Source organism: Equus caballus, chromosome 10 (assembly GCF_041296265.1).
Source record: "Equus caballus isolate H_3958 breed thoroughbred chromosome 10, TB-T2T, whole genome shotgun sequence".
Classification (NCBI taxonomy): domain Eukaryota; kingdom Metazoa; phylum Chordata; class Mammalia; order Perissodactyla; family Equidae; genus Equus; species Equus caballus.
The window spans coordinates 19,492,141-19,517,979 of NC_091693.1; the positions used below are offsets into that span (position 1 = coordinate 19,492,141).

The following is a 25,839-nucleotide window of genomic DNA, read 5'->3' on the forward strand; positions in this document are numbered from 1 at the left end:
TTTCTGGATGAATTAAGTCCCAAATATTTTATCAAAACATGAATAGGATACATATTATTACTAGTTTGGAAAAAATTTTTTTATTTTTGTGTATTTTTCTTGTGTCAATCCTCTTACCAAATTCTTTTTATTAATATTTATTTATTTTGAGTGGAGTCTCTCCAGTTTTCTGAGAATATAAATCATGTTTTCTTCACATAGATACCTTTGTCTCTTCCAGCTTAAAAAAAAAACACCAGTTTTCATTCCAATGATTTCATTTTCTTGCTTTATTACATTAGCTCAAAACTCCCAGATGAGTGTGAACAGTAGTAATGTTGTCACGTTTCTTTTTTTTTTTGGTTCTTATTTTAATGGGAATAGAGTTAGTATAAAACTATCTTATATCCTTTTGCTATTGGCCTTTGATAAATATCTTTATTGTGTTTGGATGGTCCTTTTTAGTCCTTATTTCCTTCATTTTCTGTTTGAACTTTCCTCCTCTCCTGGTTCCCGGGTGGTTAATCAATTACAGGATTGACTCACACCAGAAATACCTGCCTCATTTGGAAACCCAGGAGCTCAGGCCCCCAGCCCTCTACCTCCCTTGGGAAGTGGAGCATTACTGTCTTCAAAATCTGGCCCCTCCAATGTGCTCGAAGACATGACCATTCCCATAAACCTCAGGACAGAGGGTTAGGCAGAAGCCAACATTTGCCCCAGGGACTCCTGGGAAATGTAGTTCTCTCCCATCCTTGGCAAAGGCTGATGGGAGATGACCAAGCCCCCGGCTCTCTTCTCTCCTCAGGGACTGGAATTGACATCCCTGTCTTCCTCCTCCTGATCAACGGTGATGAGAAGATGCTGGAGGTATAGGGGTCTGGACTCCTGGGTCCTGAGTCTTTGGGGAGGAGGGTCTGTAAGTCTGGACTCCAGGTGGGGTGAATACCTGCCTTCCGTGACCTGACTCCCCGCTTTATCCTGTAGCGGATAGAGAATGCCACACAGGCTCAGCTCCCCTGCCTCCTGGTGGCTGGGTCTGGGGGAGCTGCAGACTGCCTGGCAGAGATCCTGGAAGACACCCTGGCTCCAGGGAGTGGAGGGGGCAGACGACGTGAAGTTCGAGATTGGATTAAGCGTTTCTTCCCCAAAGGGGACCCTGAGGTTCTGGAGGCCCAGGTATGACATTAGGGGCCAAACCCTGGATCCTGAGATGGGAGGGAGCTGGGGACCTGGGCCCCAGGGTTTTGAGAGATGGGGGTGCTGACGACTTGGAGTCCTGGATCCAAGGGAAGGGGGGAATGGGGGCCCAGACTTGTGGATTTGAGGGAGGAGGGGCTGGGGGCCTGGACTCCTGGGTCTGAGGGAGGAGGGGCTGGGGGCCAGGACCCCGGGGTCTGAGGGAGGAGGGGCTGGGGCTGGACTCCTGGGTCTGAGGGAGGAGGGGCTGGGGGCCTGGACTCCCGGGTCTGAGGGAGGAGGGGCTGGGGCTGGACTCCTGGGTCTGAGGGAGGAGGGGCTGGGGGATGGACTCCCGGGTCTGAGGGAGGAGGGGCTGGGGCCTGGACTCCTGGGTCTGAGGGAGGAGGGGCTGGGGGATGGACTCCCGGGTCTGAGGGAGGAGGGCCTGGGGGCCTGGACTCCTGGGTCTGAGGGAGGAGGGCCTGGGGGCCTGGACTCCTGGGTCTGAGGGAGGAGGGGCTGGGGGGTGGACTCCTGGGTCTGAGGGAGGAGGGCCTGGGGGCCTGGACTCCTGGGTCTGAGGGAGGAGGGGCTGGGGCCTGGACTCCTGGGTCTGAGGGAGGAGGGGCTGGGGCCTGGACTCCTGGGTGTGAGGGAGGAGGGGCTGAGGGCCTCCTCTCCTGGGTCTGAGGGAGGAAGGGCTGGGGCTGGACTCCCAGGTCTGAGGGAGGAGGGGCTGGGGGCCCAGACTCCTGTGTCCTGGAGGGGAATGGTCTCCTGTGTCTCTGTGGACAGGGCTCTGGAGGAGTTGGGCTGGGGATGCAGACTTTGGTGTTTTGCAGGTGGAGAAAATCATGACCCGGAAGGAGCTGCTGACAGTCTACTCAGCCGAAGACGGCCCTGAGGAGTTTGAGACCATCGTTCTGAAGGCCCTTGTCAAGGGTAAGACTTGGACGCCCAAATCCTTCCCCTCTTTCAGCTCAATTTTGGACTCCTTTCCTGGCCTGGCCACTTTATCCATCTTCTCTAAGCTAAGGTCTGTGCCCCTTTTTATCTCTTTTCTATTATCTTTCCCCTTTTCAGTGTTTCTTGGGGCTTTGCACGATGCTATTTGGACAGTTTTCCCAGGATACTGTCATTATGTTCCAACACTGCTTTCCTTCTGTTTGATCCATCCGTCCATATGTACATTGATCTCTCTGTCTTTCCATCTACGCATTATTTCATTCATTCTTCATTCTTCCATCCATCTATCCATCGATCTTGCCATCCCCCATCCATTGATAATTCCATCCACTCATAATCCATCCATCCATCCATTCTTCCATCTATTCATTCACCCACCCACCCTTTCTTCCTTTCTATATGTGTTAAGCACTGAGGGATAGGGGAGTTAGAGATGAACCAAAGCACTGCCTCCCAGTGGGGAACTCCTGACATTTCATTAAAAATGGTAAACTCAGGGGCTGGCCCGGTGGTGTAGTGGTTAAGTTCACGCACTCTGCTTCGGTGGCCCAGGGTTCTCAGGTTCGGATCTCGGGCGCAGACCTACACACAGCTCATCAAGCCATGCTGTGGCGGTGTCCCATATACAAAATAGAGGAAGATTGGCACAGATGTTAGTTCAAAGACAATCTTCCTCACCAAAAAAAAAAAAAAGAGAGAGAGAGAGAGAAAAAAAGGAATGGCAACTGAGAGGAAGGAAGGATGAAAACCAAGGTAGGGAGCATAATGGCTACATGGTAGAGGCTGGAGATGGGGCTCATTTATTCACTCAACAGACACCATCCCAGGCTCCAGAGACTGAGGCAGACCCATTTCCTGCTCTCAAGGACCCCAGATCCTACTGGGGTTGTTTGGACACAACCTTAAGTAAAATTAAGACCAAAGCGTGAGGGAGGAATCACTGTCGGTAAGGGGAGAAAATTCAAGGAGGAGCTGGGATTTAAATTGGGCCTTGAAAAGTCAGTAGAATTTGGACTCAGTGAGACGGGGCGGTGGGGTAGATGAGTGGTGAGGAGGATTCCTGGGGGTCTGTGGGAATGTGGGTGGGAAAGGTTATTTTCGGTGTCAGAATAGTTTTACAGGGAAAACACCCACTTAGATAAAATTTCCCAAGAGTCATAGTGTCCATTTATATAATGTGTCCTCAGCCCCAGGCCCCCACCCCAATTGTATCCACCATGTTCTGTGGTGTGGCAGAAAGAGCAGTTACTTTCGACTTTGGAGTCAGATAAAGCTGAATTTGAGTAACAGCTTGGCCCCTTCTTTGCTGTGTGACCTTGAGAAAGAGACTTCCCCTCTCTGAGCCTTAGTTTATCTCTCTGAACAATAGAAATAATACCTTGGAGGAGTGTTGAGAGCCTCACAGGCAACTTATGAGCAGTGCCTGGTCCCCCCGGTGTGGGGGAGAGCAATAAATGGGAGCTCTTAATATCATTCCATTTCCTATGGGGACATAACCTGAAACAGAGGATGACCCTCAGTGGGCAAATCGGATTCATTTTACAGAAATTAACTCACCAGCCTCCTAGGAGAAAACACAGCAGCTCTCTAAGATGTGGTTTGAAGGGATGGTGTTATAAGTCCATTACCTGCAGAAGTGGAAGTGATCACGCTCTGCCGGGGAAATCGGAGATAGCTGGACGGGCTGTGATCGCAGAGCTGAACGGATGGGGTTTCAGCAGGCAAGGAGGGAAGGCGGAAGGGAACGAATGCTCCGTAAGTGTCTAGTATGAGCCAGGCACTGTGCTGAGCAGTCGGCAGATATTTATGCCCAGATCCTCCATTCCTGCCTGCAAGGATCGTCTCCCCGATGGTGGCATGAAGCATGTGGCATGAAAGGAAGGTTGGAGACAAGGCCAGTGACGTGGGCAGGGCCAGACCACCCAGCACCCCAATTTTGTCTTGAGAGGCACAGGAGGGCCAGCATCAGTTCTATGTAGAGAAGGACCCTCTGGGACCAGGCAGAGGCAGAGTAGAGAGGAGAAGAGAGACCATGATGAAAAGGAAGAGATTGCTGTCATGGTGGGGGAACGGGATGAAGCTGGGGCCGGAGCTGGGCCATGGGGACAGTAAGGGGGGCTGGAAGGGACAGTGGCAGCACCTGGGGGTCTGCCTCATTGGGTGGACAAAGGGCCCGCCCCTGAGATGGGGAAAGATTGGTTTTAGGGACGGATGCTGAGCTCACTGTGGGACGTGGTGAGCAAGAAGGACCTGGGGGAGGTCAGGGTGATAAATGATGTGTCAAGGCAGAATATAAAGCAAGATGTTATAAGTCATTTATTTCCCTTTTCTTGAAACTGAAGAAAGTAGGGGAGATTCACAGAAATCCCACTCTGAATTTGCTTCTGGGTTTTGAAAAGAAATATAAGCTTAGGGCCGGTCCGGTAGTGCAGTGGTTAAGTTCACACGCTCTGCTTCAGTGGCTGGAGTTCATGGGTTCGGATCCCGGGGGCAGACCTACGTGCTGCTTATCAAGCCATGCTGTGGCAGGCGTCCCACATATAAAGTAGAGGAAGATGGGCACGGATGTTAGCTCAGGGCTAATCTTCCTCAAAAAAAAAAGAAGGAAGGAAGAAATATAAGATTGTGTGATCCGAGGCATATTACTACCCCTCTCTGGGCCTCTTGTTTCTTAACTATTAGCCTCAGAGGTTACGCTCATCAAGCTACAAATTCCTCCCAGTTCGGAACTTCTTCCTACAGTTCTTATTGATAACAATGCTACAAAGTGGGCACCATTATCATTCCCATCTTTTGTGTCTGTGTGTGAGGAAGATGATCCCTGAGCTAACATCTGTGCCAGTCTTCCTCTACTTTGTATATGGGATGCCACCGCACCGTGGCTTGATGAGCTGTGTGTAGGTCTGTGCCCGGGATCCAAACCAGAGAACACCAGGCCACTGGAGTGGAGTATGCGAACCTAACCACTATGCCACCAGGCCCACCCCTATCATTCCCATTTTATAGATGAGGAAACTGAGGCTCCCAAAGTTCAGTGGCTTGCCTGAAGTCATTCAGTTGGTCTTGGTGGAGCTGGGATTGGAACCCAGGCCTGCCTGCCTCAGAGCCCGTCGCTCCTCTCTGCTCCAGTAGATTACCTAGTTTTGCAACACCAATTTTTGGAACAACCAAAATGAGATGAAAGTCCCTCCTGAGCTCTGGAGCTAGATGTGGAGCAAGTGGAGACAGAAGGAAAAACTCTCTCCAAGCACAAGGGCTCTGAGACCCAGCAGGGTCTGGACTTTGCTTCACTTCTCCTGGGATCCACTGCGTACTTCAGACTCTTCAGGCCCTTGTTGACTGCACACGTTTGGATCCAATCAATTGTCGGATCAAAGTTTTAGAGGTCTCTTGTTCTTCCTTGCTGTTTTTTCTTCTCCCTCCCCAAAGCCCCAGTACATAGTCATCTATTCTGGTTGTAGGTCCTTCTGGTTCTTCCATGTGAGATGCTGCCACAGCACGGCTACTGACAGATGAGCGGTGTGGTTCCATGCCTGGGAACTGAACCCGGGCTGCTGAAGTGGAGCATGCCGGACTTTAACCACTAAGCCATCAGCCGTCAGGGCTGGCTCAATCCTTTTCTCTTTTTAACAACCTCCAGAGTCTTCTGGAATCCCTCTAATGTTTGGATCTTTTCCAACCTCATTTTCTGCTACTGTCAACTCTTTCTTCGCACAAGTGCCCCCAAGTTTCAAGAAATCAGAGTGACTCACACTTGCCATCATATCCTACTTTCCCGCACGCGGGCCTTGGCTCTGGCTGCTCTTGCTGCCTTGAAGGGTTTTTCCTCACTTTGGATGCACACCTCCCATTCCTACCACTCTTTCAACAGCCCCACTTCAACGCCCGTCTTCCAGGAGGCTCCTTTGGGTCACTCCCTACCTCTGTGATCGTCACCTCCCCTGGGCCCTAATCACATCCTGTGTTCGCCTCTGAGGGCACCAGTCACTCTAGTTATGGGGTTCTGGGACATATTTCCCCAGGATGAGCTCCTTCAGGGCAGGGACTGTATCTCCATCCCTCCCACTGCCTGGTCCGTAACCGACCTCAACAAATGTTAAATGAATAAATGATTCCTTTTCCTTCTTCTCGGGGGCTCTAAACCACCGGTCTGCCCTCTGCTCCTGAGTCAAATGACCTTTTACTTGTAATAGCCTGACTTCTTAAAAACCCCAGACTCTGCCCAACAATACCCCCTTGATATGGCATTTAAATGTCAGGCATCCGGGGGCCGGCCTGGTGGCGCAGCGGTGAAGTTTGCAGATTCGCTTCGGCAGCCCGAGGTCCGCCAGTTCGGATCCCGGGTGTGGACATGGCACCGCTTGGCAAGCCATGCTGTGGTAGGCATCCCACATATAAAGTAGAGGAAGATGGGCACGGATGTTAGCTCAGGGCCAGTCTTCCTTAGCAAAAAGAGGAGGATTGGCGGCAGATGTTAGCTCAGGGCTAATCTTCCTCAAAAAAAAAAAAAAAAAAGTAAGGTATCCGAAATAGAAGCAAAACAGACCTCCATCAGCTGTTGCCACACTCCCCCTGACTTCTTGCCCCCTCTTCCTCTCACCCTTTCAGCCTGTGGGAGCTCTGAGGCCTCAGCTTACCTGGATGAGTTGCGTTTGGCTGTGGCTTGGAACCGTGTGGACATTGCCCAGAGTGAACTCTTCCGGGGTGACATCCAATGGCGGGTGAGAGGTCGGGGCCAGGAGGTTGGGGATCCTGACACGGGGGATGAACTCTCCTTCTTCCCTGACATTTAGCCGTGCCTTCCATTATGGCCTGTCCAGCTTTCTCTTAATTGTCCATCCATCTCTGATTGTCCATCTGTCCCCATCTTGTTCCCTGTCTCCCCATCCCTCCATCCATCCATGCATCGATCGTCACTTACAGCTCTGTTTCCTCATCTCTTGTCCTTAACCTCTGACCTCAGCTGGACTTCTGTCTGCCTCTGCTCATCTCTTCCCACTTTCATCCCATCCCTGCCAGTCCTTCCACCTGGAGGCCTCCCTCATGGACGCCCTCCTGAATGACCAGCCGGAGTTCGTGCGCTTGCTCATCTCCCATGGCCTTAGCCTGGGCCGCTTCCTGACTCCGACGCGCCTGGCTCAGCTCTACAGCGCGGCGCCCCCCAGCTCGCTCATCCGCAGCCTTCTGGACCAAGCGTCCCACTCCCACGGCGGGAGCACCAAAACCTCAGCCCCTAAACCCTCTGGGGAGCCCCAACCCCCTAACGTGGGGCAGGTGCTTCGGATGCTGCTGGGGGAGACGTGGGCGCCGAGGTACCACGTCGGGGACGCCGGGGATCCCCACCCGGGCTGTGGCTACGGGGAGAGCGAAAGCGTAAGAACCGTGCGAGGCTGGGGTGGGGAAGCGCGGAAGGGCCTGGGGGCGTGGCTATGTCAGTCGGGGGCGTGGCCAGAGTGCGGAGGTGGGGCTGGTGGTTGGGGGCGGGGCCAGGCAGGGTCGGGGGCGGGGCCCATCCTGACCACGCCTCCCCCTCCCTGCAGAGTGGCCTGCTTTCGGACTTGGTCACCCCAGAGCGCAGGCTGAGCGCTGTCGTCGGGCAGGCCCCGTGGAACGACCTGCTCCTCTGGGCACTGCTCCTGAACAGGGCTCAGATGGCCGTGTACTTCTGGGAGATGGTGAGCGCTGCCTTGCTCTCTGGTTCTACCCTCTCCTACGTCTCTGTCCTTTATTTCTGCGCCACTCCAATGCCCCGGCTCTCCGACTCCCTGACTTCTGACGTCACCCCGACCCCCACCCCCATCCTCCATTCCTGAAACGACTCCAACTTCTGCTTCTTTTTTTCCCCGCCCAAATCATGCTTTTGTTGTAACTTGCCTTTTCTGTTGGCGATGTCTCTTGGGCGTTTTTTCTTGTTCATCCATGTGAATCGATCTCATTTCGTTCAAAAGGGTTGCCTGCGTGAGGAAGTCAGGCGTCACCCTGTGGCTGACGGGACGTCATTTAAACATAGTTACACTTGCTGTACATCGCTGTAGTTGCAACCTAGATGGGAACAAAACTAGAGGCAAGGATGCTACGTAACAAGGTAAAGCTTGGCTCCTCCAGGCAGCCGAGATGAGGGCCTGGACAGAAGCAGATGAGATGGAGGTGTTGAGACCTTGGAGAAGTTTGAAAAATTTTAAAAAAAGAAAAAGAAAAGAAGAGTCTTGGGGTTTGAATAGGATCTAAGCTAGAGCCTATTTTTATGCCATAGAAATATCTTCTTTTTTTTAGATTTTATTTTTTTCCTTTTTTCTCCCAAAGCCCTCTGGTACATAGTTGTGTATTTCTTCTTAGTTGGGGGTCCTTCTAGTTGTGGCATGTGGGACGCCGCCTCAGCATGGCCCGGTGAGCGGTGCCGTGTCCGCGCCCAGGATTCGAAGTGGTGAAACCCTGGGCCGCCGAAGCAGAGTGCGCAACCTTAACCACTGGGCCACAGGGCCGGCCCCCATATGCCATAGAAATATCTTGACAGGACTTCTTCAGCCTTGGGTTGTTTTCAGCCCATCAGGTCATCGGTTAAATATAGACCTTTTTTTCATCGAGATAAAATTCACCATTTAAACCATTTAAAACTGTACAGTTCAGCAGCCTTTGATACACTCACAGTGTTGTGCAGCCACCAGAACATTTAGTTCCAGAGCATTTTCATCAGCTCCAAAGGGAGCCTGGTACCCATGAAGGGGCCAGTCCCCATTCCCTCTTCCCTCCAGCCCCTGGCAACCACCCCTCAGCCCTCTGTCTCCCTGGATTTACCTGTTCTGGATATTTTATATAAATAGAATCATATAATATGTGGTCTTCTGCATCTGACTTCTTTCACTTAGCGTGTGTTTCCGTCGTTCATCCACGTGGTCGCCTCTGTCCGTCCTTCATTCTGTTTTGTTGCTGAACGTTCTGTTGTGTGCATAGACCACATTTTTTCATCCATTCATCCACTGATGGACACTTGAGTTGTTTCTGCTTTTCGGCTATCGTGACTAGTGCTTCTGTGAATATTTGTGTCCAAGTGTTTGTTTGAATACCTGTTTTCAGTTCTTCTGGATATACACCTCCGAATGGGATTCCTGCGTCATGTGGTAACTCTACATTTAACTTTTTGACGAGCAGCCAGACTGTTTTCCACAGTGGCTGCGCCACTTGACGTTCTCACCAGCAGCGTATGGGGGTTCCATTTTGTCCACGTCCTCAACAACACTTGTTATTTTCTGTTTTTTTTTTTTTTATTGTGGTAAAATACAGATAATATAAAATTTACCATTTTAACCATTTTTAAGTATGTAATTCACTGGCGTTAAGTACATTCACATTGTTGTGCAACCATTGTCATCATCCGTCTCCAGAACCTTTCATCATGGCAAACTGAAACTCGGTACCCATCAGACAATAACTCCCCGTTCCCACCAGCCGCTGGCAACACCATTCCACTTTCTATCTCCGTGAATTTGCCTCCTCCAGGTACCTCATAGAGATGGGATCATACAATATTTGTCCTTTTGTGTCTGGCTTATTTCACTTAGTATTATATTTTCAAGGTTCGTCCATGTTGTAGCATGTGTCAGAGCATCCTTCCTTTTTTAGGGTTGAGTAATATCTTACGGTGTGGATATACTGCGTTTTGTTTATCCGTTCATGTGTTGACGGGCACATGGGTTGTTTTGACTTTTTGGCTATTGTGAATAACACCGCTATGAACACTGGCATACAGATACCTGTTTGAGTCCCTGCTCTCAGTTGTTTTGAGTATGTATCCAGGAGTGGAATTGCTGGATCTTATGGTAATTCTAGGGTTAGTTTTGTGAGGAACCACCATACTATTTTCCACAGTGGCTGTGCCGTCGTACATTTCTACCGGCAATGCACAAGGGTTCCAGTTTCTCCCCATCTTCATCAACGCTTGTTATTTTCTGTGGGTTTTTTTTTTACTTTTGATAATTGCCATCCTAATGGGTGTGAAGTGGCACGCCACTGTGGTTTTGGTTTACATTTCCTTAATGATGAGTGATGTTGAGCATCTTTTCACAGGCTTATTGGCCATTTATATATCTTTGGAGAAATCTCTATTCAAGTTCTTTGCCTATTTTTTAATTGACTTGTTTGTCTTTTTTGTTGTTGAATTATGAGTTCTTTATATGTTCTGGATATGAATCCCTTATCAGATATACGAATTGCAAATATGTTCTCCCTTTCTGTGGGTTGTCTTTTCGCTCTGTTGGTAGTGTTTTCTGATGCACAAAAGTTTTAGATTTTTTTTTTTTGAGGAAGATTAGCCCTGAGCTAACATCCACCGCCAATCCTCCTCTTCTTTGCTGAGGAAGACTGGCCGTGAGCTAACATCTGTGCCCATCTTCCTCTACTTTATATGTGGGACGCCTGCCACAGCATGGCTTGCCAAGCAGTGCCATGTCCACACCCGGGATCCACCCCGGTGAACCCCAGGCCGCCGAAGTGGAACGTGTGAACTTAACTGCTGCACCACCGGGCCGGCCACAAAAGTTTTAAATTTGGATGAAGTCCAATTTGTCTAATTTTTCTTTGGTCACTTGTGCTTTTGGTCTCATATCTAAGTAACCATTGCCAAATCCAGGGTCATAAAATTTTATCCCTATGTTTACTTATAAGAGTTTTATAGTTTTATAATTATTGTATATATTATAATTATTTAAGCCTACATGTTAGTCTTTTTTTAATTTATTTTTTAATTGAGGTAACATTGGTTTATAACATTATATAAATTTCAGGCGTAAATCATTATATTATACGTGTTAATCTTTTTTTTTTTTTCTCCCCAAAGCCCCATGGTACATAGTTGTATATTCTTAGCTGTGGGTCCTTTTAGCTGTGGCATGTGGGATGGCGCGTCAGCATGACTCGATGAGTGGTGCCATGTCCGTGCCCAGGATCCGAACCGGTGAAACCCTGGGCCGCCGAAGCGGAGCGCGAGAACTTAACCACTCGGCCACAGGGCCGGCCCTGAGAATAGTTTCCATTAGTTTCTTTTTTCCTGCTTTTTGTGGGTTGTTTGTTTGTTTAGTGACTTTTATAAGCTATTTTCGTAAAGTTTGTATTCTTTGTCAGGTGTGGCCACTGAAGTCTGTTACCAAGGTGACCGAAGCTTCAGAGATGTTATCTACAAGGAACCTAGTGGGAGTGATGTTTGTTTACCTATATGACGTTTAAGAATAATCATTAGTGGCTGTCTGACCCTTGGTCTCAAGTCCTCCTGTTAGTTAAGCATTCAGCTAGTGACTTGACAGAGACTGCCTTGAATGCCCGGGGCGGGGGGCGGGGGGGACAGACAAAACTCTCGCAGCTTGGAGCTGGGGTCCGTGTCAGAGCTGTCAGCCTGTTTACAGTTCTGCCTTAGCCTTCCCTTCCTGCTTTTGCTGAGCCTCCAGGTCAGCCAGAGGTGAAAGCTTCGGATTTTCTCTCGTCTTTTGTGAGCATGCCTCCAGTCTCGGTCATGAGTGTAATCTTCTAGATTCCTTGATACACGTAGGAGCTTTTCAAACCCATTATTCTCCAAAGTACCTCTCTGCCCAGCCGCCTCCCTCCCAAGCCGTTCAGTGTATCCGTTGCTTGCCTTGACTGTTATTCTTTGCCTCAGGCAGCTGAGGCTAATATATTTGTCTTGAAATGCTTTCAAAGACCACCTGGGAAGCCGCTTCTGCTCTGGGAAGCTCCAAGACCAGTGAAACAAAGGCAAGCCCTTCAGCTGTTCCTTTAAGGAGCCACCAGCTAGGTCATAGGCCCAACCATAATTATTTAAGAGTAAGATCTGAATCGCCCCCTCTGGTAGCAACAGCCTGCGCCAGGAATGCGGGCCGTTGCCTTCAAGGCCGCCACTGAGCTGGGGGGCAGGTTAGTTAAAATGTCACAGTGCTCTTTTCCTGAAATTTAGCATTTTCTTTCTTCATTAAGCATTCTCTTGTTTGTTGTAAGTTTTCTATTAGATTCCAGAATTCTCAAAAAGTTGATTCTGACAGCTTTTGCCAGCTTATTTGTTGCTTTTGTGGACGGACGGGGTTTTGAAGTTCTCTGCCATGATAGGCGACATCGCCAGTTGCCTTTTGACCTGTGACCTCTGACATTAATGTCACTCCAGCCCAGTTCCAGTCTCTGAACCGCCTGACGTCTGTCATTTTCACCTGATGTCCAGTTTCTTCCAGATCCGTCTGCAAACATTGCTTTATCCTTGGCCTCTGGTGTCCCTGGTTAATTTCTGACATCCGGCTCCGTCTCTCCCTCCATCACAGGCTTCCACCCTCCTTCATCCCTGTAGGAAGCTCATTCCACACCCTGACCCTATCCGTGACCCGTCTCTGTTTCTCCAGGGCTCCAACGCTGTGGCCTCAGCTCTTGGGGCCTGTTTGTTGCTGCGAGTGCTGGCGCGCCTCGAGACCGAGGCCCAGGAGGCGGCGCGGAGGAAGGAACTGGCGGCCAAGTTTGAGGGGCTGGGTGTCGGTGCGTGGGGCATGGGTGCTGGGGGCACGGACAGTGCTGCATGAAGTCCATCTCCCCACTCCCCCTCTCGGGATCTTGCTCCCCACCCTTCCATGCCCTTATTTCTCCCCTCATACTGTCTTCCCACCCCTTTCCCCCTGCCCCCAGACCTCTTTGGCGAGTGCTACCACAGCAGCGAGGAACGGGCCTCCCGGCTGCTCCTCCGGCGCTGCCCGCTCTGGGGGGGTGCCACCTGCTTCCAGCTTGCCATGCAGGCTGACGCCCGTGCCTTCTTTGCCCAGGACGGGATACAGGTGAGCATCTGAGACCCCAACATCCCAGACAGTTCCCAACTGGACTCTGGGAAGCGTGGAGGATAAGCCCCTGCCATTGCGGGCAGTCCGTCGTCTTGACCAGCCCCTCCCCCTGGAGACCACCGCTCCTCTAGAAAGCCTCAGGCCTCTCCCAGAAAGGCTGCTCTTCCCCTAAGAAGCTCCTCCCTCTGCCACAGGAAAGCCAGCCTTCCCCCAGCAAAGCCCACCCTCCTAAAAGTTCCAGTCCGGATAACAGGAATTCCTGGTGACTTTACTAGGAAGTCCTTCCCACTTCCTTACGAGGCCCCCACTCCTAAGTTTCAACTAGAGTGACGTCACCGGACAATTACCTATTGTTCTGGACAAAGACAAACTCTGCTTCAGGAAATCCCACCCTTCCTATAGGAAATCCTGTCCTTCGGGAAGCCCTGCCTGCCCCCACAGTCCCTCCCATCCTGCCAATCCTGACATTTTGAAAACTTTCTCAGTCTCCTTAATCTAAATTTGACAGGGGCTCAGAGAGTCCCACCCTCAGGACAGGACGTTCTGCCTACCTGACGGGAAGTCCCATCCTCACCTGTTGGAATGATTTGGTGGGGCTTTCAAAGAATTACCCAGAGTGCTTTGCTTTGAAGAGTGGTTGAACTCATGGCTTCCAGCTTGCGCCCCTTCCTGAACCTCCCTGTGCCCCATCTGTGAGCAGGGAGAAAGTACTGGTACCTGTCCTCCTGGGGGTGTGGTGAGGGTTAATTGAAGTGCTTAGCCCAGCATCTGCCATATTGGGTTAATAAATGTTAGCTGTCTGCCTCTCTTAGCTAAAACCTGGGACAGGTGGCCCTCGCCTTCCCCCACCTCCCACAGTTATGGTCCTGGCATTGAGCACTTGCTCTGGGCCTTAGAGCTGTGGCCCAGTCCTTGCCTGGGGTCTTCAGGAGGGGGCTGCGAGTAGATTCAGACTCCTGATTCTCCCCACACCCCACAGTCTCTGCTGACACAGAAGTGGTGGGGGGAGATGGACAGCACCACGCCCATCTGGGCCCTGGTTCTTGCCTTCTTTTGCCCCCCACTCATCTACACCGACCTCATCACCTTCAGGTCAGTCCCTCGGGGTTAGATGGGCAGGAGGGGGCGCTCAGTGTCTCCTGCCTGCTCACTTCTGGCTGCCTTTCTACTTGGTCTGTCCGGTGCCCCACCTCTTGTTCATTCTCTTTGCCTTCTCAAACTGGGGGCGTGTTCTGGGAGCTGAGATTTTGGGGGTCTCTCTGTGGTATTGCTAGGGGCCGTTCCTCTGCCCTCTGGCCATGGCTCTGGGGGAAGGTCCCTTTGGGGTGACTCTGGGGAGGCACCTCGCCATCTCCCTGCCATGTTGCTGGGTGAAGAATTTGGGGTCTTTCTGGAGAATTCCTCTCCCACTCTCGCCTGCCCCCATTTCTCCCTCTGTGCTTCCCTCCAGGAAGTCAGAGGAGGAGTCCACACAGAAGGACCTGATGTTTGACATGGATACAGACATCAATGGGGAAGGGCCTGCCGGGTGAGTGAGACACCAGCACCCTGTGAGCTGGGACACCCTGGGCGGCTTCAGGAGCACGGGGCACTGGGAGCAAGGCCAGAGGGGAGACGTGGGGCTTCAGGAGATGGTGGTTTCTTGAAGCCACTGAAGCTACTGAGGAAGTTTCCCAAATGCCACGCTCCAGGCTTGGTTCTGCCACCAAGGAGTTCCTCAGTGGAAATCAACTTGCTTCATGCTACATATACTTCTGTTCCATGTCGCAAGTGGAATTGCATGGATTTGGTTCATTTGGGGATCTTTGGCCTACTTTTTTCCCTGACTCCAGGGCCTTTGTTCTTTGGTGCCCATGAAGGTCTTTTCAAAATCAGGCCTAAACAAATGAAATAAAATATTTATCCATCTTCCGGTAATTCTGCAGCGTGGAGGTGCTGAGGGACGTGGCTCTGAGTCAAGCAGACCTAAGTTCAAATCCTGACTTCGACTTGGGCGGTGACTTCACCCCTGAGCCTCAGCTTTCTTTTCTGTAAAGAGAAGGCACATGGAAGGTTGTCCCTGTGTTAGTCAGGCTGGGGTGGGTAATGCTGCAATGACAAGACATCCCAGACTCTCCGTGGCTGGCAGCAGCGAAGCTTTAGCTCTCCCTCTCACTCCAGTCGCGGGTGGGCCGTGGCTCTGCTCCACGTGGTCTCCACTTTGGGATGAGCAGGCACCTCCGAGCTGAGATGATGCTGGTCTCATGGCAGAGGGAAAGGAGACGTGGTGAACCAGCTACTGGCTCTTAAAGGGAAGTGACGGGTGTCACTCTTGCCCATATTTCATTGGTAAAGCAAGTCGTATGGGGATTCCTCAGCTCCTAATTCTCCCATTGGGAGAGAACCAAAATATCTGGTGCATCGTCATACAGGGTACCGTGATGCCTGATGGAGTGGGAGCGAGGATTCTTGGAGATAATGTGGAGAAAATGCATAGCGTAGTGCTTGGCACGTGGTCAGTGCTCAGTTAATGGGGATTATCATTACTACTGCTATTATTAATACATTTATTATTTATTTTGTTGAATGGCGTGTGTGTGTGTGTGTGTGTGTGTGTATGTGTGTAGGTATAAGGGTCTTAATCTATAGTAAGAGAGAAATAGGAAGAGGCCCACATTTATACCCATCTTTGCATCCTCCATCTCTACTTTAGCCATATAAATGGGGAAAGGATGGACCACACCCTCCAATATCCCAGAAGAAGAAATGTTTCTGATAACCAGACTGCCAATAGTCTGTAAAACCCACTACATACCTCATGAAATGTCAAATTTAAATGTGTGTGTGTATATATATATATATATTTTTTTTTTCTGAGACAATGCACAAAGAATGCAAAATATTTGTCAAGATAGAAGAGAAAACTAGGAAAAAAAAATTTGGACCACTGCAAAAGGTTGGCTAGAAGGCCCCAGTGTCAGGATCAATAATGGTGCCCTTGCCTAGTGATTTCCCAACTTTTGCACCATGTGATGAGGATGATGACGATGACAATGGCTGCTGTCACAGAATACTTACAGTGGGCAGCCATCGTGCTAAATCCTTTTGAAGATAAGTTCATTTAATTCTCTGAACAGCCCTGTGCCGTAAGGTGTATTATTATCCCCATTTTACAGATGAAATAACTGAGGCATTAAGTTACTCTCCTCAGATCATGTGCTTGGTGACAGAGGTGGGATTTGAACCCAGATCCTCTTGTGCCTGAATCTGTGCTCTTAGCCACTGTGGAGAGCCAGTGATCTCCAGGGAGCAAGATCTCCAGGGAGATCTTTGTAAAAGGACAGATCCCTGGCTCCTGTCCCCGGGAAGCTTGCGGTTGGGCCCAGGGATCTGCGTGTGGCCCGGCTGCCGGTGAGTCAAGATGGCAGACGTTGGGAAGCGTTCTGACCTGCCACGTTCTCGCCGTCAGGACCCTGCGGAGGGTGAAATAGGAAACCCCAGGACTGTACTCCTTGTCATTAGGGAGCTGCTCTCTCTGCATCTGACCCCTTTTCCCCAATACTTCTCACTTCCTTTAGCTTTTACCGTTCTTTCCACTTATTTTCTTTAGAACAGCTTGATTGAGATATAATTCACAGACTATTCAGCTTGGCCATTTAAGGTGTACCATTCAATGGTTTTTCACAGAGTATATTCACAGAGTTGTAAAGTTATCACTACAATTTGAAAACATTTTCATCACTGCAACGAGAAACTTTGTACCCATTAACAGTCACTCCCCTCCCCCCACTTCCCCCTGAGCCTCAGGGCAACCACCCGTCTACTTTCTGTCTGTGCATTTGCCTATTCTGGACGTTTTATATAAGTGGAGGCACGCCCTGTGTGGTCTTTTACCATTGGCTTTGTTCACTTAGCATCATGTTTTCAAGATTTATCCACGATGTAGCATGGATCAGTGCTTCATTCCTTTTCATTCCTGAATAATATTCCATTGTCTGGATAGACCACTTTTGATTTATCCATTCATCAATTGATGGCCGTTTGGGTTGTTTCCACTTTTGGGTTATTATCTTTCTGCTTGGTTTATAAAGAGAGGACACTTCTTCAAGCCAGTTTGGTTTTCCTGTTAGCTTTTTGAATTTATTATTATTAGTATGACTCATTTTAGCCTTTCTTATTTGAGGTCAGAATTAAGAGTCAGGATGAAATTGGGATACAGGATCAGAACTCAGATGAGAAGGGTCAGCAGTATGAGTGGGCCGAGAAGGTCAGGATTCAGAAGCCAGCTAGGACTGTGTGGTCAGAGATCAGACATGGGGAAGGAAGAGTTGTATGAGAAAACTGGGCTGGATAAGCTGATATCAGAATCTGTGGGTCAGAGGTTAATATTCAGGGACTGAGTTGTCAAACCTGGGGAGCCGAGGTCATAAAAGTGAGGAGTCAGAGGTCATATTTCAGGGCCAGAGGTCAGGTAGATGGTCTAAGGTCAGACACAGAGTCAGAGATGGTGAAGGTGAAAGAAGAGGGACTTGGAGTCAAAAGGCAAACAAGAGGCAGAGGTCATCCCAGCGGTGAGAGGCCAGGAGGGTGGAGGAAGTCCGAGGTGGCAGGCCAGCAGTGTTGATGCTAGGAGATTTCAGGGGTCAAAGGTTAGCTACAGGAGTCAAAAGTCAAGGAGGTGGTGGACATCAGACTTAATTTCAGGACAGGCAGGGCCAGAAGTGGTGAAGACGGAAGAGGTCAGAGGTGAAGGGTTAGGGGTCTTGCTAATGGTCAAGGTTCGGAGGTCAGACTGAGCCCTCATCCCTTGTCTCCTCCTCTCCTCCAGGCTGGCAGAGCCCCCCGAGAAGACGCCCGAGGTGTTGAGGCAGCCCGGCCGCAGGGGCTGCTGCAGGGGGTGCCCCCCACGCCTGCGCCGGTGGCCCCAGTTCTGGGGGGCGCCGGTGACGGCCTTCGTGGGCAACGTGGTGAGCTACCTCCTCTTCCTGCTGCTCTTCGCGCGCGTGCTGCTCATCGAGTTCCGGCCCGAGCCGCCCGGGCTGCTGGAGCTCCTGCTCTACTTCTGGGTCTTCACCCTGCTGTGCGAGGAGCTGCGGCAGGGCCTGGGCAGCGGCTGGGCCAGCCTGGCCACCGGGGGCTCCAGGCCGGACTCCCGCCACGCCCCGCTGCGCTGGCGCCTGGAGCTCTACCTCCTGGACACCTGGAACAAGATCGACCTGCTGGCCCTCACCTGCTTCCTCCTGGGCGTGGGCTGCCGGTGAGTGGCCCTGTGACCTTCATCTTGGCTGTGGCCGGCCCCGTGGCCGAGCGGTTAAAGTTCTGTGTGCTCTGCTTCGGCAGCTCGGCTTTGGGTGTTCGGATCCCCAGCCGGAACCTACTCCACTCATCAGCCATGCTGTGGAGGCATCTCACATACAAAATAGAGGAAGTTTGGCACCAATGATGGCTCAGGGCCAATCTTCCTCAAGCAAAAAAAAAAAAAAAAAAAAAAAAGAGGAAGATTGGTGACAGATGTTAGCTCAGGGTGAATCTTCCTCACCAAAAAAAAAAAAAAAAAAAAAATCCATTCTTGATCAAAAGTACTGCATAAAGATGGTCTAGAAGCAGTTTGATCACATATGAATATCTGGCTTTAGGGGGCATAGGATTAAAATGAGAACTCCACTGCTTCTGCTGCCATTGATTCTAGATTTGGAGATTACCGGATGTTTCTGTGAGCCCCCAAACCTGGCCCTGCAACTGCATCACTGTCCCCGGTGAGCTCAGTATCTTCCCCCAGACACCAGGCCAGATGCTGGGTGCCACCCTCACGTCCTGCCTCCTCTTCCTCCACAGGCTGGCAGTCCCAGGCCCTGTCCTCATGCCCCCGACTCTCAGTTCCATCCCCATCTCCACCTCCATGGCCGCCTCTCCCTCCTGGACTCCAGTCTCTTCCCTCCAGTTCATCCCCCAGAGGGCCCCACAGGGTCTTCCTAGACCCAGAGCTGACCTGTCCCTGCCTGCTTCCTGTGGCTCCCCAGGACCCCTGGACAGAGCCTGCGCTCCTGGCCCTGGCACTGGAGGCCCCGCTGGGTGCAGGCCGCCCGTCTCTGCAGGGCTGTCTCCCCTTTTCTTTCTCTTTCCTTTGTCTACACTCCAGCCTCTCTAAGAGCTACTTGCATTTCCTTCATCACAGGGACAAAGGGCTTTGACCTTGATCCTAGATATTTCCAATCTGAAAAATTATATAATTGTCATCAGAGTTTTCCTGATGAATTCTTATCCAGGAAGTATTTTCTAGTGAAACTTCCTTGATCCCTTTTATATGCAGGGCAGTTAAACTAGCTTCAATTATTTTCATCTTCTGTTTCTGAAATTATTTCGGTTTGGTTAGTTATTATTGGGTTAAGGGTTATGACACATATTTGGTTCATCGTTCGTGTTTTTGTCTGTATTGAATTTTGCCAAAATCCGGGGTCTGTGTTTGTGAATTTTGCTTTGTGGCTTTTATTTCTTGCATGGCCAGTTTTCCTGGGTCAAAAGTAATAGGTTCAGATCTCATCAGAGAGGTTTGAATGTTCTGTCAGCTTTTTAGTCCATAAAAACTGTGACTGTTTCTGCTTATTTCTTAGCTAACTTGTAAAAAACAAATTGCGAGGAATTACCCTCAGATATTTTCTCTTGCCCAGACTGGGCTGTGTAATGTTAGTTCATTTCTTCCGTAGTTTCCAGATCAAACTGTGTGGTGCCCAGAGAGAGGGCAAAGGGCAAGTCAAAACATCCTTGGGAATAAATGGTTTTGTCTTTGGGTCTTGGCACATGCTGTTCCCCTTCCTGAAACACTTTGTCCTCCTCTCCTTGGCCAAGCCGACTTCTGCACTTCCTTTAGGCCTCAGCTTTGCTGTCTCTGTCTCTGCAAACTTCCTTTATCCTGCCTACCTCTGGGTCCTTCCTTCGTGTTCCCCTGATGTCCTGAGATCACCCCCAAATGGTGCTCTGTGTATGGCTTGTGCTGTCTTTCTCCTCACACAAGATTGTAAACTCTTCAAGCCACATCTATCTCATCTCCCAGCAACTTAAAATATCTTTGAAATACAGTCTGTCATCAAAGAAATGCAGAAATATGTCCTCACTGAACGAGATTAAACAAATGAAGAAAGACATAAAACAGAAACCAGTGATTTTCCTTGATCATTTCAAGCGTCCTCCCTTTCTCAGCAGTTACCTCCATGAACAGTTTGGTGTACATCCTGCCTGTTCTTTTTCTATGCATTTACATGGACAGTTACACATACTTCTTTCATACACAAATGACATTATATTTTCTGTTTTCTTCTGCAACTTTTTCTTTTTGTCTACAGTATGTCCTGACATTCTTTACACATCAATATTTGCAAATATACCTTATTCTTTGAAAATGCCACATCAGAATCCAGAAGAACGGGTTTTAGCTATGGTTGGCTAAAGATCAGACAAGACAGGCTCCTCCTTGCCAGAGTTTAATGAGTGAATGAATTCTTTTCATAAGGCAGTGAGACAAAAATTCTGAATTTCAAGAGAGAGAAATCAGGCCAAAAGTTTCTCCACAAGGTCTCTTTCATTTTCTACTCAAGATAACGTGAAGTTGTAATCAGATATTAGCTGCTCTGGGTCCAATATTCTGCTCATAAAGTTTCTTTTTTATAACGTCCTATCAGTGAGGATGCCACTCGTCTTGAGGGGGGCAGACAAAGAGCTCTGTGGACACAACCTAGTAACTGTTTACAAGGGACGAAGGGCCTTGGCATCCCCTTTCATAAGCTGGATGGTTTGACAGCAATGACACCCCATTTTCTCAGTGGACACAGGGAGAGGCGTGCTCCTCTGTACTGTTAGAAATGCCACACGGTAATTTGGGATGAGTAATTTATTCAAACAGCAAGATGAGAGTTTTGCAGAAATCTTTGCTTCTGTTTATCTTCATATTTTGTGTGAAGTATCTTTTGAGATGAAAGGACCAAGGCCGTGTGCTACCATGCTCAGGAATACCAGTGAGATTTTAGATACTTTGTCAAACTCTGTATTTTCTAGTGAGGAAATAATTATTGCGTGGGAAAAAAAATCCAAAGATCTTGGCTTACACGGGCGAAATTTCCAATGATCTCCAGAACTGAATGGATGACTCATTTTATTTGCCAATCCCTTCCGGATTGACATTTCGATTGTTTCTAATTTTTTATTATTCCAAAGTAATAAAAGTTTACATCCCGGATTAAACTTTGTAGGTCAAAGGGTACAGATATTCTTGACTTATTTCAGAGTAATAAAAGTTTACCTCCCGGATGTAAACCTTGTGGGTCAAAGGGTACATACATTCTTGACGTGAATCCATTTCCTTGTTAAAATAGCTTCATCCGTTTACAGGCCCACCATCAGGGTAAGAGAGTGCCCCCTTGAGGACATGCCTGAAAATACCTGATGTTTTCAATCTAAAGTTTTGTAGCTGTCTGTTTAACTGTTACCGTTTTTGGCAATTGGATGGGTCAAAATGACCTCGCCTTGTTTTAATTTATGCGTCCCTGACTGCTGGATAAGTTGGGCATCTTTCATGCCTATGACCGCTTGTACTTAAGTCAACTGTCTTTTCACATCCTTTGCCCCAGTTTTTAAATTTTATTTTATTGTGTTCATTGATCTCTTGCATATATATATATATATAAACTGGTAAGTGCTCTCCCTAATTTCAAAATCGTAATCCTTGGTGATTTTGTTCTAAATATCTTCTCACAGTCTGCTGCTTGTCTTTTCACTTTTGTATGTTATCTTAAACATTCTTTTATTCTTTTACTTTTCAGTTTTAAATAACCTGAAACTTATAAGCTTGTTGCAAAAAACAGTTTAAAGAGAGCCAGCCCTGATGGCCCAGTGGTTGAAGTTCAGCATGCTCTGCTTCAGTGGCCCGGGTTCGGTTCCCGGGCACAGAACCACAGCACTCATCTGTCAGTAGCCGTGCTGTGGTGGGGGCTCACATGGAGGAACTAGAAGGACTTACAACTGGAATATACAACTATGTGCTGGGGCTTTGGAGAGGGGGAAAAAAAAAGAAAAAAGAGAGGAAGATTGGCAACAGATGTTAGTTTAGGATGAATCTTTCCCAGAAAAAAAATATTAAAATATTTAAAAAAGAAAGCACAAAGAATTCCCATACACATTTGACTGAGGTCCCCCAAGTGTTAACATCTTACATGATCAAATCCAGGAAATCTTATTCAAATTTCACCAATTATCCCACTGATGTCCTTTTTCTGGTTCAGGTTCCCAAGTTGCCTTTAGTTCTCATGTCTCCTTAATCTTCTCTAATCCACACAGTTCTTCAGTCCTTCTCTGACTTTTTTTCTGATTTTCACATAATTATGTCTTTTTTTTCCCCCCTTTCTCTTACTTTTATGACCATAACACTGTTGAACAGGCCAGGCCAGATATTTTGTAGAATTTGCCTTGATTTGGGTTTGTCTGATGTTCCCGCAAATTGAGGCTATGCATTTTTGGCAGAAATTTTCGCTTGTCTCAGTCCATCATCTTTACATTATTTTTTGATGCACAGAAGTTTTGTATTTCAAAGTAGTCGAATTATTCACTCTTTTCCTTTGTGATTTCATGTCTTACTTATAAGGCTTTTTTTCGTATATGACATCTTATCCTATCTCAAGCTCTTGAAGAAATTCTACATTTTCTTCTAAAGATTTTACTATTTTTGCCTTTTACTCTAGGTTTTTAATCCATCCAAAGGTTAAGTACATGATGATGCAAAATAGGGATATAAGTTTCAATTTGCCCGTAAGGATTGCTGATGTTATCGGCCTTTTGACTTTCCTCTGTGAATTGTGCGTTATTCTTTATCCGCTTCCCTGTCAGGTCGTTTGTCTTCTGCTTATTCATTTGCTGGAACTCTATATTTTGCCTTTTATGGGTTGGGCAAATATTCCAGCAGTTTTTCAAGCTCGATTGTTCCAGGGACCTCCCAGCTTTTTGCTCAGCCCTCCGTTCGTGCAGCCACTGTTTAATGGGTGCCTGCGCCCTGGGAGGCCCAGCTCGGCTGGGAAATCTGAGGAAACCCGGGGAACTCCGAGGCTCCTGATTCTGGCCGGGGAGAGGCCGCAGCCTCTCCTGAAGCCTGGTGTTGGGAAGGTTTCCTTTGCGCCCTGTGACCCTTGAGTGACCCCTGCGCGTCTCCCCACACCCTAGGCTGACCCCAGGCCTGTATGACCTGGGCCGCACTGTCCTCTGCCTCGACTACATGGTCTTCACACTGCGGCTTCTGCACATCTTCACTGTCAACAAACAGCTGGGGCCCAAGATCGTCATTGTGAACAAGATGGTGAGGGGGCGGGGCCCAGAGGGGGCGGGGCCAGGAGTGGGAAGGGCGTGGCCCTAGGAGAGAAGGGTGGGGCCAGGGGAGGGAGGGGCGTGGCTGAGGGGAGGGGTGGGGCCAGGAGGGGGAAGGGTGTGGCCAGGGGAGGGAAAGGTGTGGCCAGAGGAGAGAAGGGCGTGGCCAGAGGGGGGAAGGGTGGGGCCAGGAGAGGGAAAGGTGTGGCCAGAGGAGAGAAGGGCGTGGCCAGAGGGGGGAAGGGTGGGGCCAGGAGAGGGAAAGGTGTGGCCAGAGGAGAGAAGGGCGTGGCCAGAGGGGGGAAGGGTGGGGCCAGGGGAGGGAAAGGTGTGGCCAGAGGAGAGAAGGGCGTGGCCAGAGGGGGGAAGGGTGGCGCCAGGAGAGGGAAGGGTGGGGCCAAAGGTGGAAAGGGCGTGGCCAGAGCAAAATACGGGAGGGCGGAGCCAGGGAGGGAAGGGCGTGGCCAGAGGACTGGGGGGCGGGGCCAGGGTAGGGAAAGGCTGGGCAAATCTCGGGAAGGGCGGAGCCAGGGTAGGAGGGTGTGGGCCAGGTTTGATCACATCTTTCTTTCCTGCAGATGAAGGATGTCTTCTTCTTCCTCTTCTTCCTCTGCGTGTGGCTGGTTGCCTATGGGGTGGCCACAGAGGGGCTCCTTAGGCCCCAGGATCATGACCTCCCGGGCATCCTGCGCCGCGTCTTCTACCGGCCCTACCTCCAGATCTTCGGGCAGATCCCCCAAGAGGACATGGACGGTAAGGAGGGATGAGAGGGACTGCCACCCTCCCTCTGAGTCTCCCCTCTCTTCCCCCATCTCCGGATCTCTATACTCCTCTCTCAAAGTCTCTATCTTTCTCTCTCTGGGTCTCTGACTCCTTCTCTTTCTGGTATTCAGCCTCCCTGTCTCTGGGTCTCTGCTCCCCCACACCCTTCTGAATTTCTGTCTTCCTTAGGTCTCTGTCTCTGGCCCCATCTCTGTCTCCCTTCACAGTGGCCCTCATGAACCACGTCAACTGCTCCTCGGAGGAGGGATTCTGGGCGCACCCGCCGGGACCCCAGGCGGGCTCCTGCGTCAGGGTTTATGCCAACTGGCTGGTAGTGCTTCTCCTCATCATCTTCCTGCTCGTGGCCAACATCCTGCTGGTCAATTTGCTCATCGCCATGTTCAGGTGAGGCCCAACTGCTCTCTGATCTGACCTCACTCAGCATGGCCCTTGACCCCAGCATGACTCTTGATCCCAGCTTGACCCTTGACCCCACCCTAATCAATTCTATCTTTAGTCCCTGAACTCTGACTCAGACCTAACTATGGCTTGTCCCCAAACCCAGCCAGACTCTGCTCCTGACCTGGACTTTGGACTCTAATCCTCTCCCTGAGCCCAGGTTGAATATTTAAAACAAGTTTTTATTGTGCCAAAATAGATATAACATAAAATTTGCCATTTTAAAGTGTATAATTCAGTGACATTAATTACATCGATAATATAATCACCGCTATTTCCAAAACGTTTTCATTACTCCAAACAGAAAATGTGTACCCATTTAGCAGGCAGTAACGCCCCATTTTTCCCTCCCTCTAGTCGCTGGTAACCTGTAATCTACATTGTGTCTCTATGAATTTGTCTTTCCTAGATGTTTCGTATAAATAGAATCATACAATATTTGTCCTTTTGTGTCTGGTTTATTTCACTCAGCATAATGTTTTCGATGTTCATCCATATTGTAGCATCTATCAGCTCTCCGTTCCTTTTTACAGCTGAATAATATTTCATTGTATTGATCTAAGACATTTTGTTTATCCATTCATATGTTGATGGAAACTTGGGTGGTTTCCATCTTTTGGCTATTGTGAACAATGCTCCAATGAATATTGGTATCCATGTGTCTGTTTGAGTCTCTGTTTTTATTTCTTTTGGGTGTCTTTCTAAAATAGAATGCTGGGTCATATGGTAATTCTATGTTTAGCGTTTTGAGGAACCACCAAACTGTTTTCTACAACAGCTGCATCATTTTACATTCCCACTAGCAATCCATGAGGGTTCCAATTTCTCCACGTCCTTGCCATCAGTTGTTATTTCCCTTTTAAAAAAATTATAGCCATCCGAGTGGGTATGAACTGGCATTTCATTGTTGTTTTGATTTGCGTTTCCCTAATGACTAATGATGTTGAGCATCTTTTCATGTGCTTATTGCCCATTTGTACATCTTTGGAGAAATGTCTATTCAAGTCCTTTGCCCATTTTTTAGTTACGTTGTTTGTCTTTTTGTTGTTGAGTTGTAGCACTTCTTTATGTATTCTGGATATTAAACTCCTATCAGATATATAATTTGCAAATATTTTCTCCCATTCTGTTAGTTGTCTTTTTCTTTTCTTTTAATTTTTTTTTTTTTGAGGAAGATTATCCCTGAGCTAACTACTGCCAATCCTCCTCTTTTTGCTTGAGGAAGGCTGGCCCTGAGCTAACATGCGTGCCTATCTTCCTCTACTTTATACATGGGACGCCTACCACAGCATGGCTTGCCAAGCGGTGCCATGTCCGCACCTGGGATCCGCACCGGTGAACCCCAGGCCACCAAAGCGGAACGTGTGCA

The 25,839-nt window shown here is 49.1% G+C and overlaps 1 protein-coding gene across 3 annotated transcripts in view; it reads left to right on the forward strand.

Annotated features, from left to right (window-relative positions):
* The window catches only part of TRPM4 (transient receptor potential cation channel subfamily M member 4), a 46,077-nt gene that overhangs the window by 15,090 nt on the left and 5,148 nt on the right, over positions 1 to 25,839 (forward strand). For 2 of the 3 annotated variants that reach the window (XM_023650084.2, XM_023650085.2), the window contains exons 7-20: positions 788 to 849; positions 967 to 1,158; positions 2,004 to 2,103; positions 6,736 to 6,848; positions 7,147 to 7,500; positions 7,668 to 7,802; positions 12,501 to 12,630; positions 12,778 to 12,923; positions 13,906 to 14,018; positions 14,377 to 14,454; positions 17,734 to 18,162; positions 23,109 to 23,241; positions 23,828 to 24,002; positions 24,239 to 24,416. In XM_023650084.2, the coding sequence (XP_023505852.1) occupies positions 788 to 849; positions 967 to 1,158; positions 2,004 to 2,103; positions 6,736 to 6,848; positions 7,147 to 7,500; positions 7,668 to 7,802; positions 12,501 to 12,630; positions 12,778 to 12,923; positions 13,906 to 14,018; positions 14,377 to 14,454; positions 17,734 to 18,162; positions 23,109 to 23,241; positions 23,828 to 24,002; positions 24,239 to 24,416 (2,338 nt within the window). Of the gene's footprint in view, positions 1 to 787; positions 850 to 966; positions 1,159 to 2,003; positions 2,104 to 5,650; positions 6,507 to 6,735; positions 6,849 to 7,146; positions 7,501 to 7,667; positions 7,803 to 12,500; positions 12,631 to 12,777; positions 12,924 to 13,905; positions 14,019 to 14,376; positions 14,455 to 17,733; positions 18,163 to 23,108; positions 23,242 to 23,827; positions 24,003 to 24,238; positions 24,417 to 25,839 lie in introns of those variants that run through there. The other variant, XM_070224685.1, reaches the window with a different exon arrangement.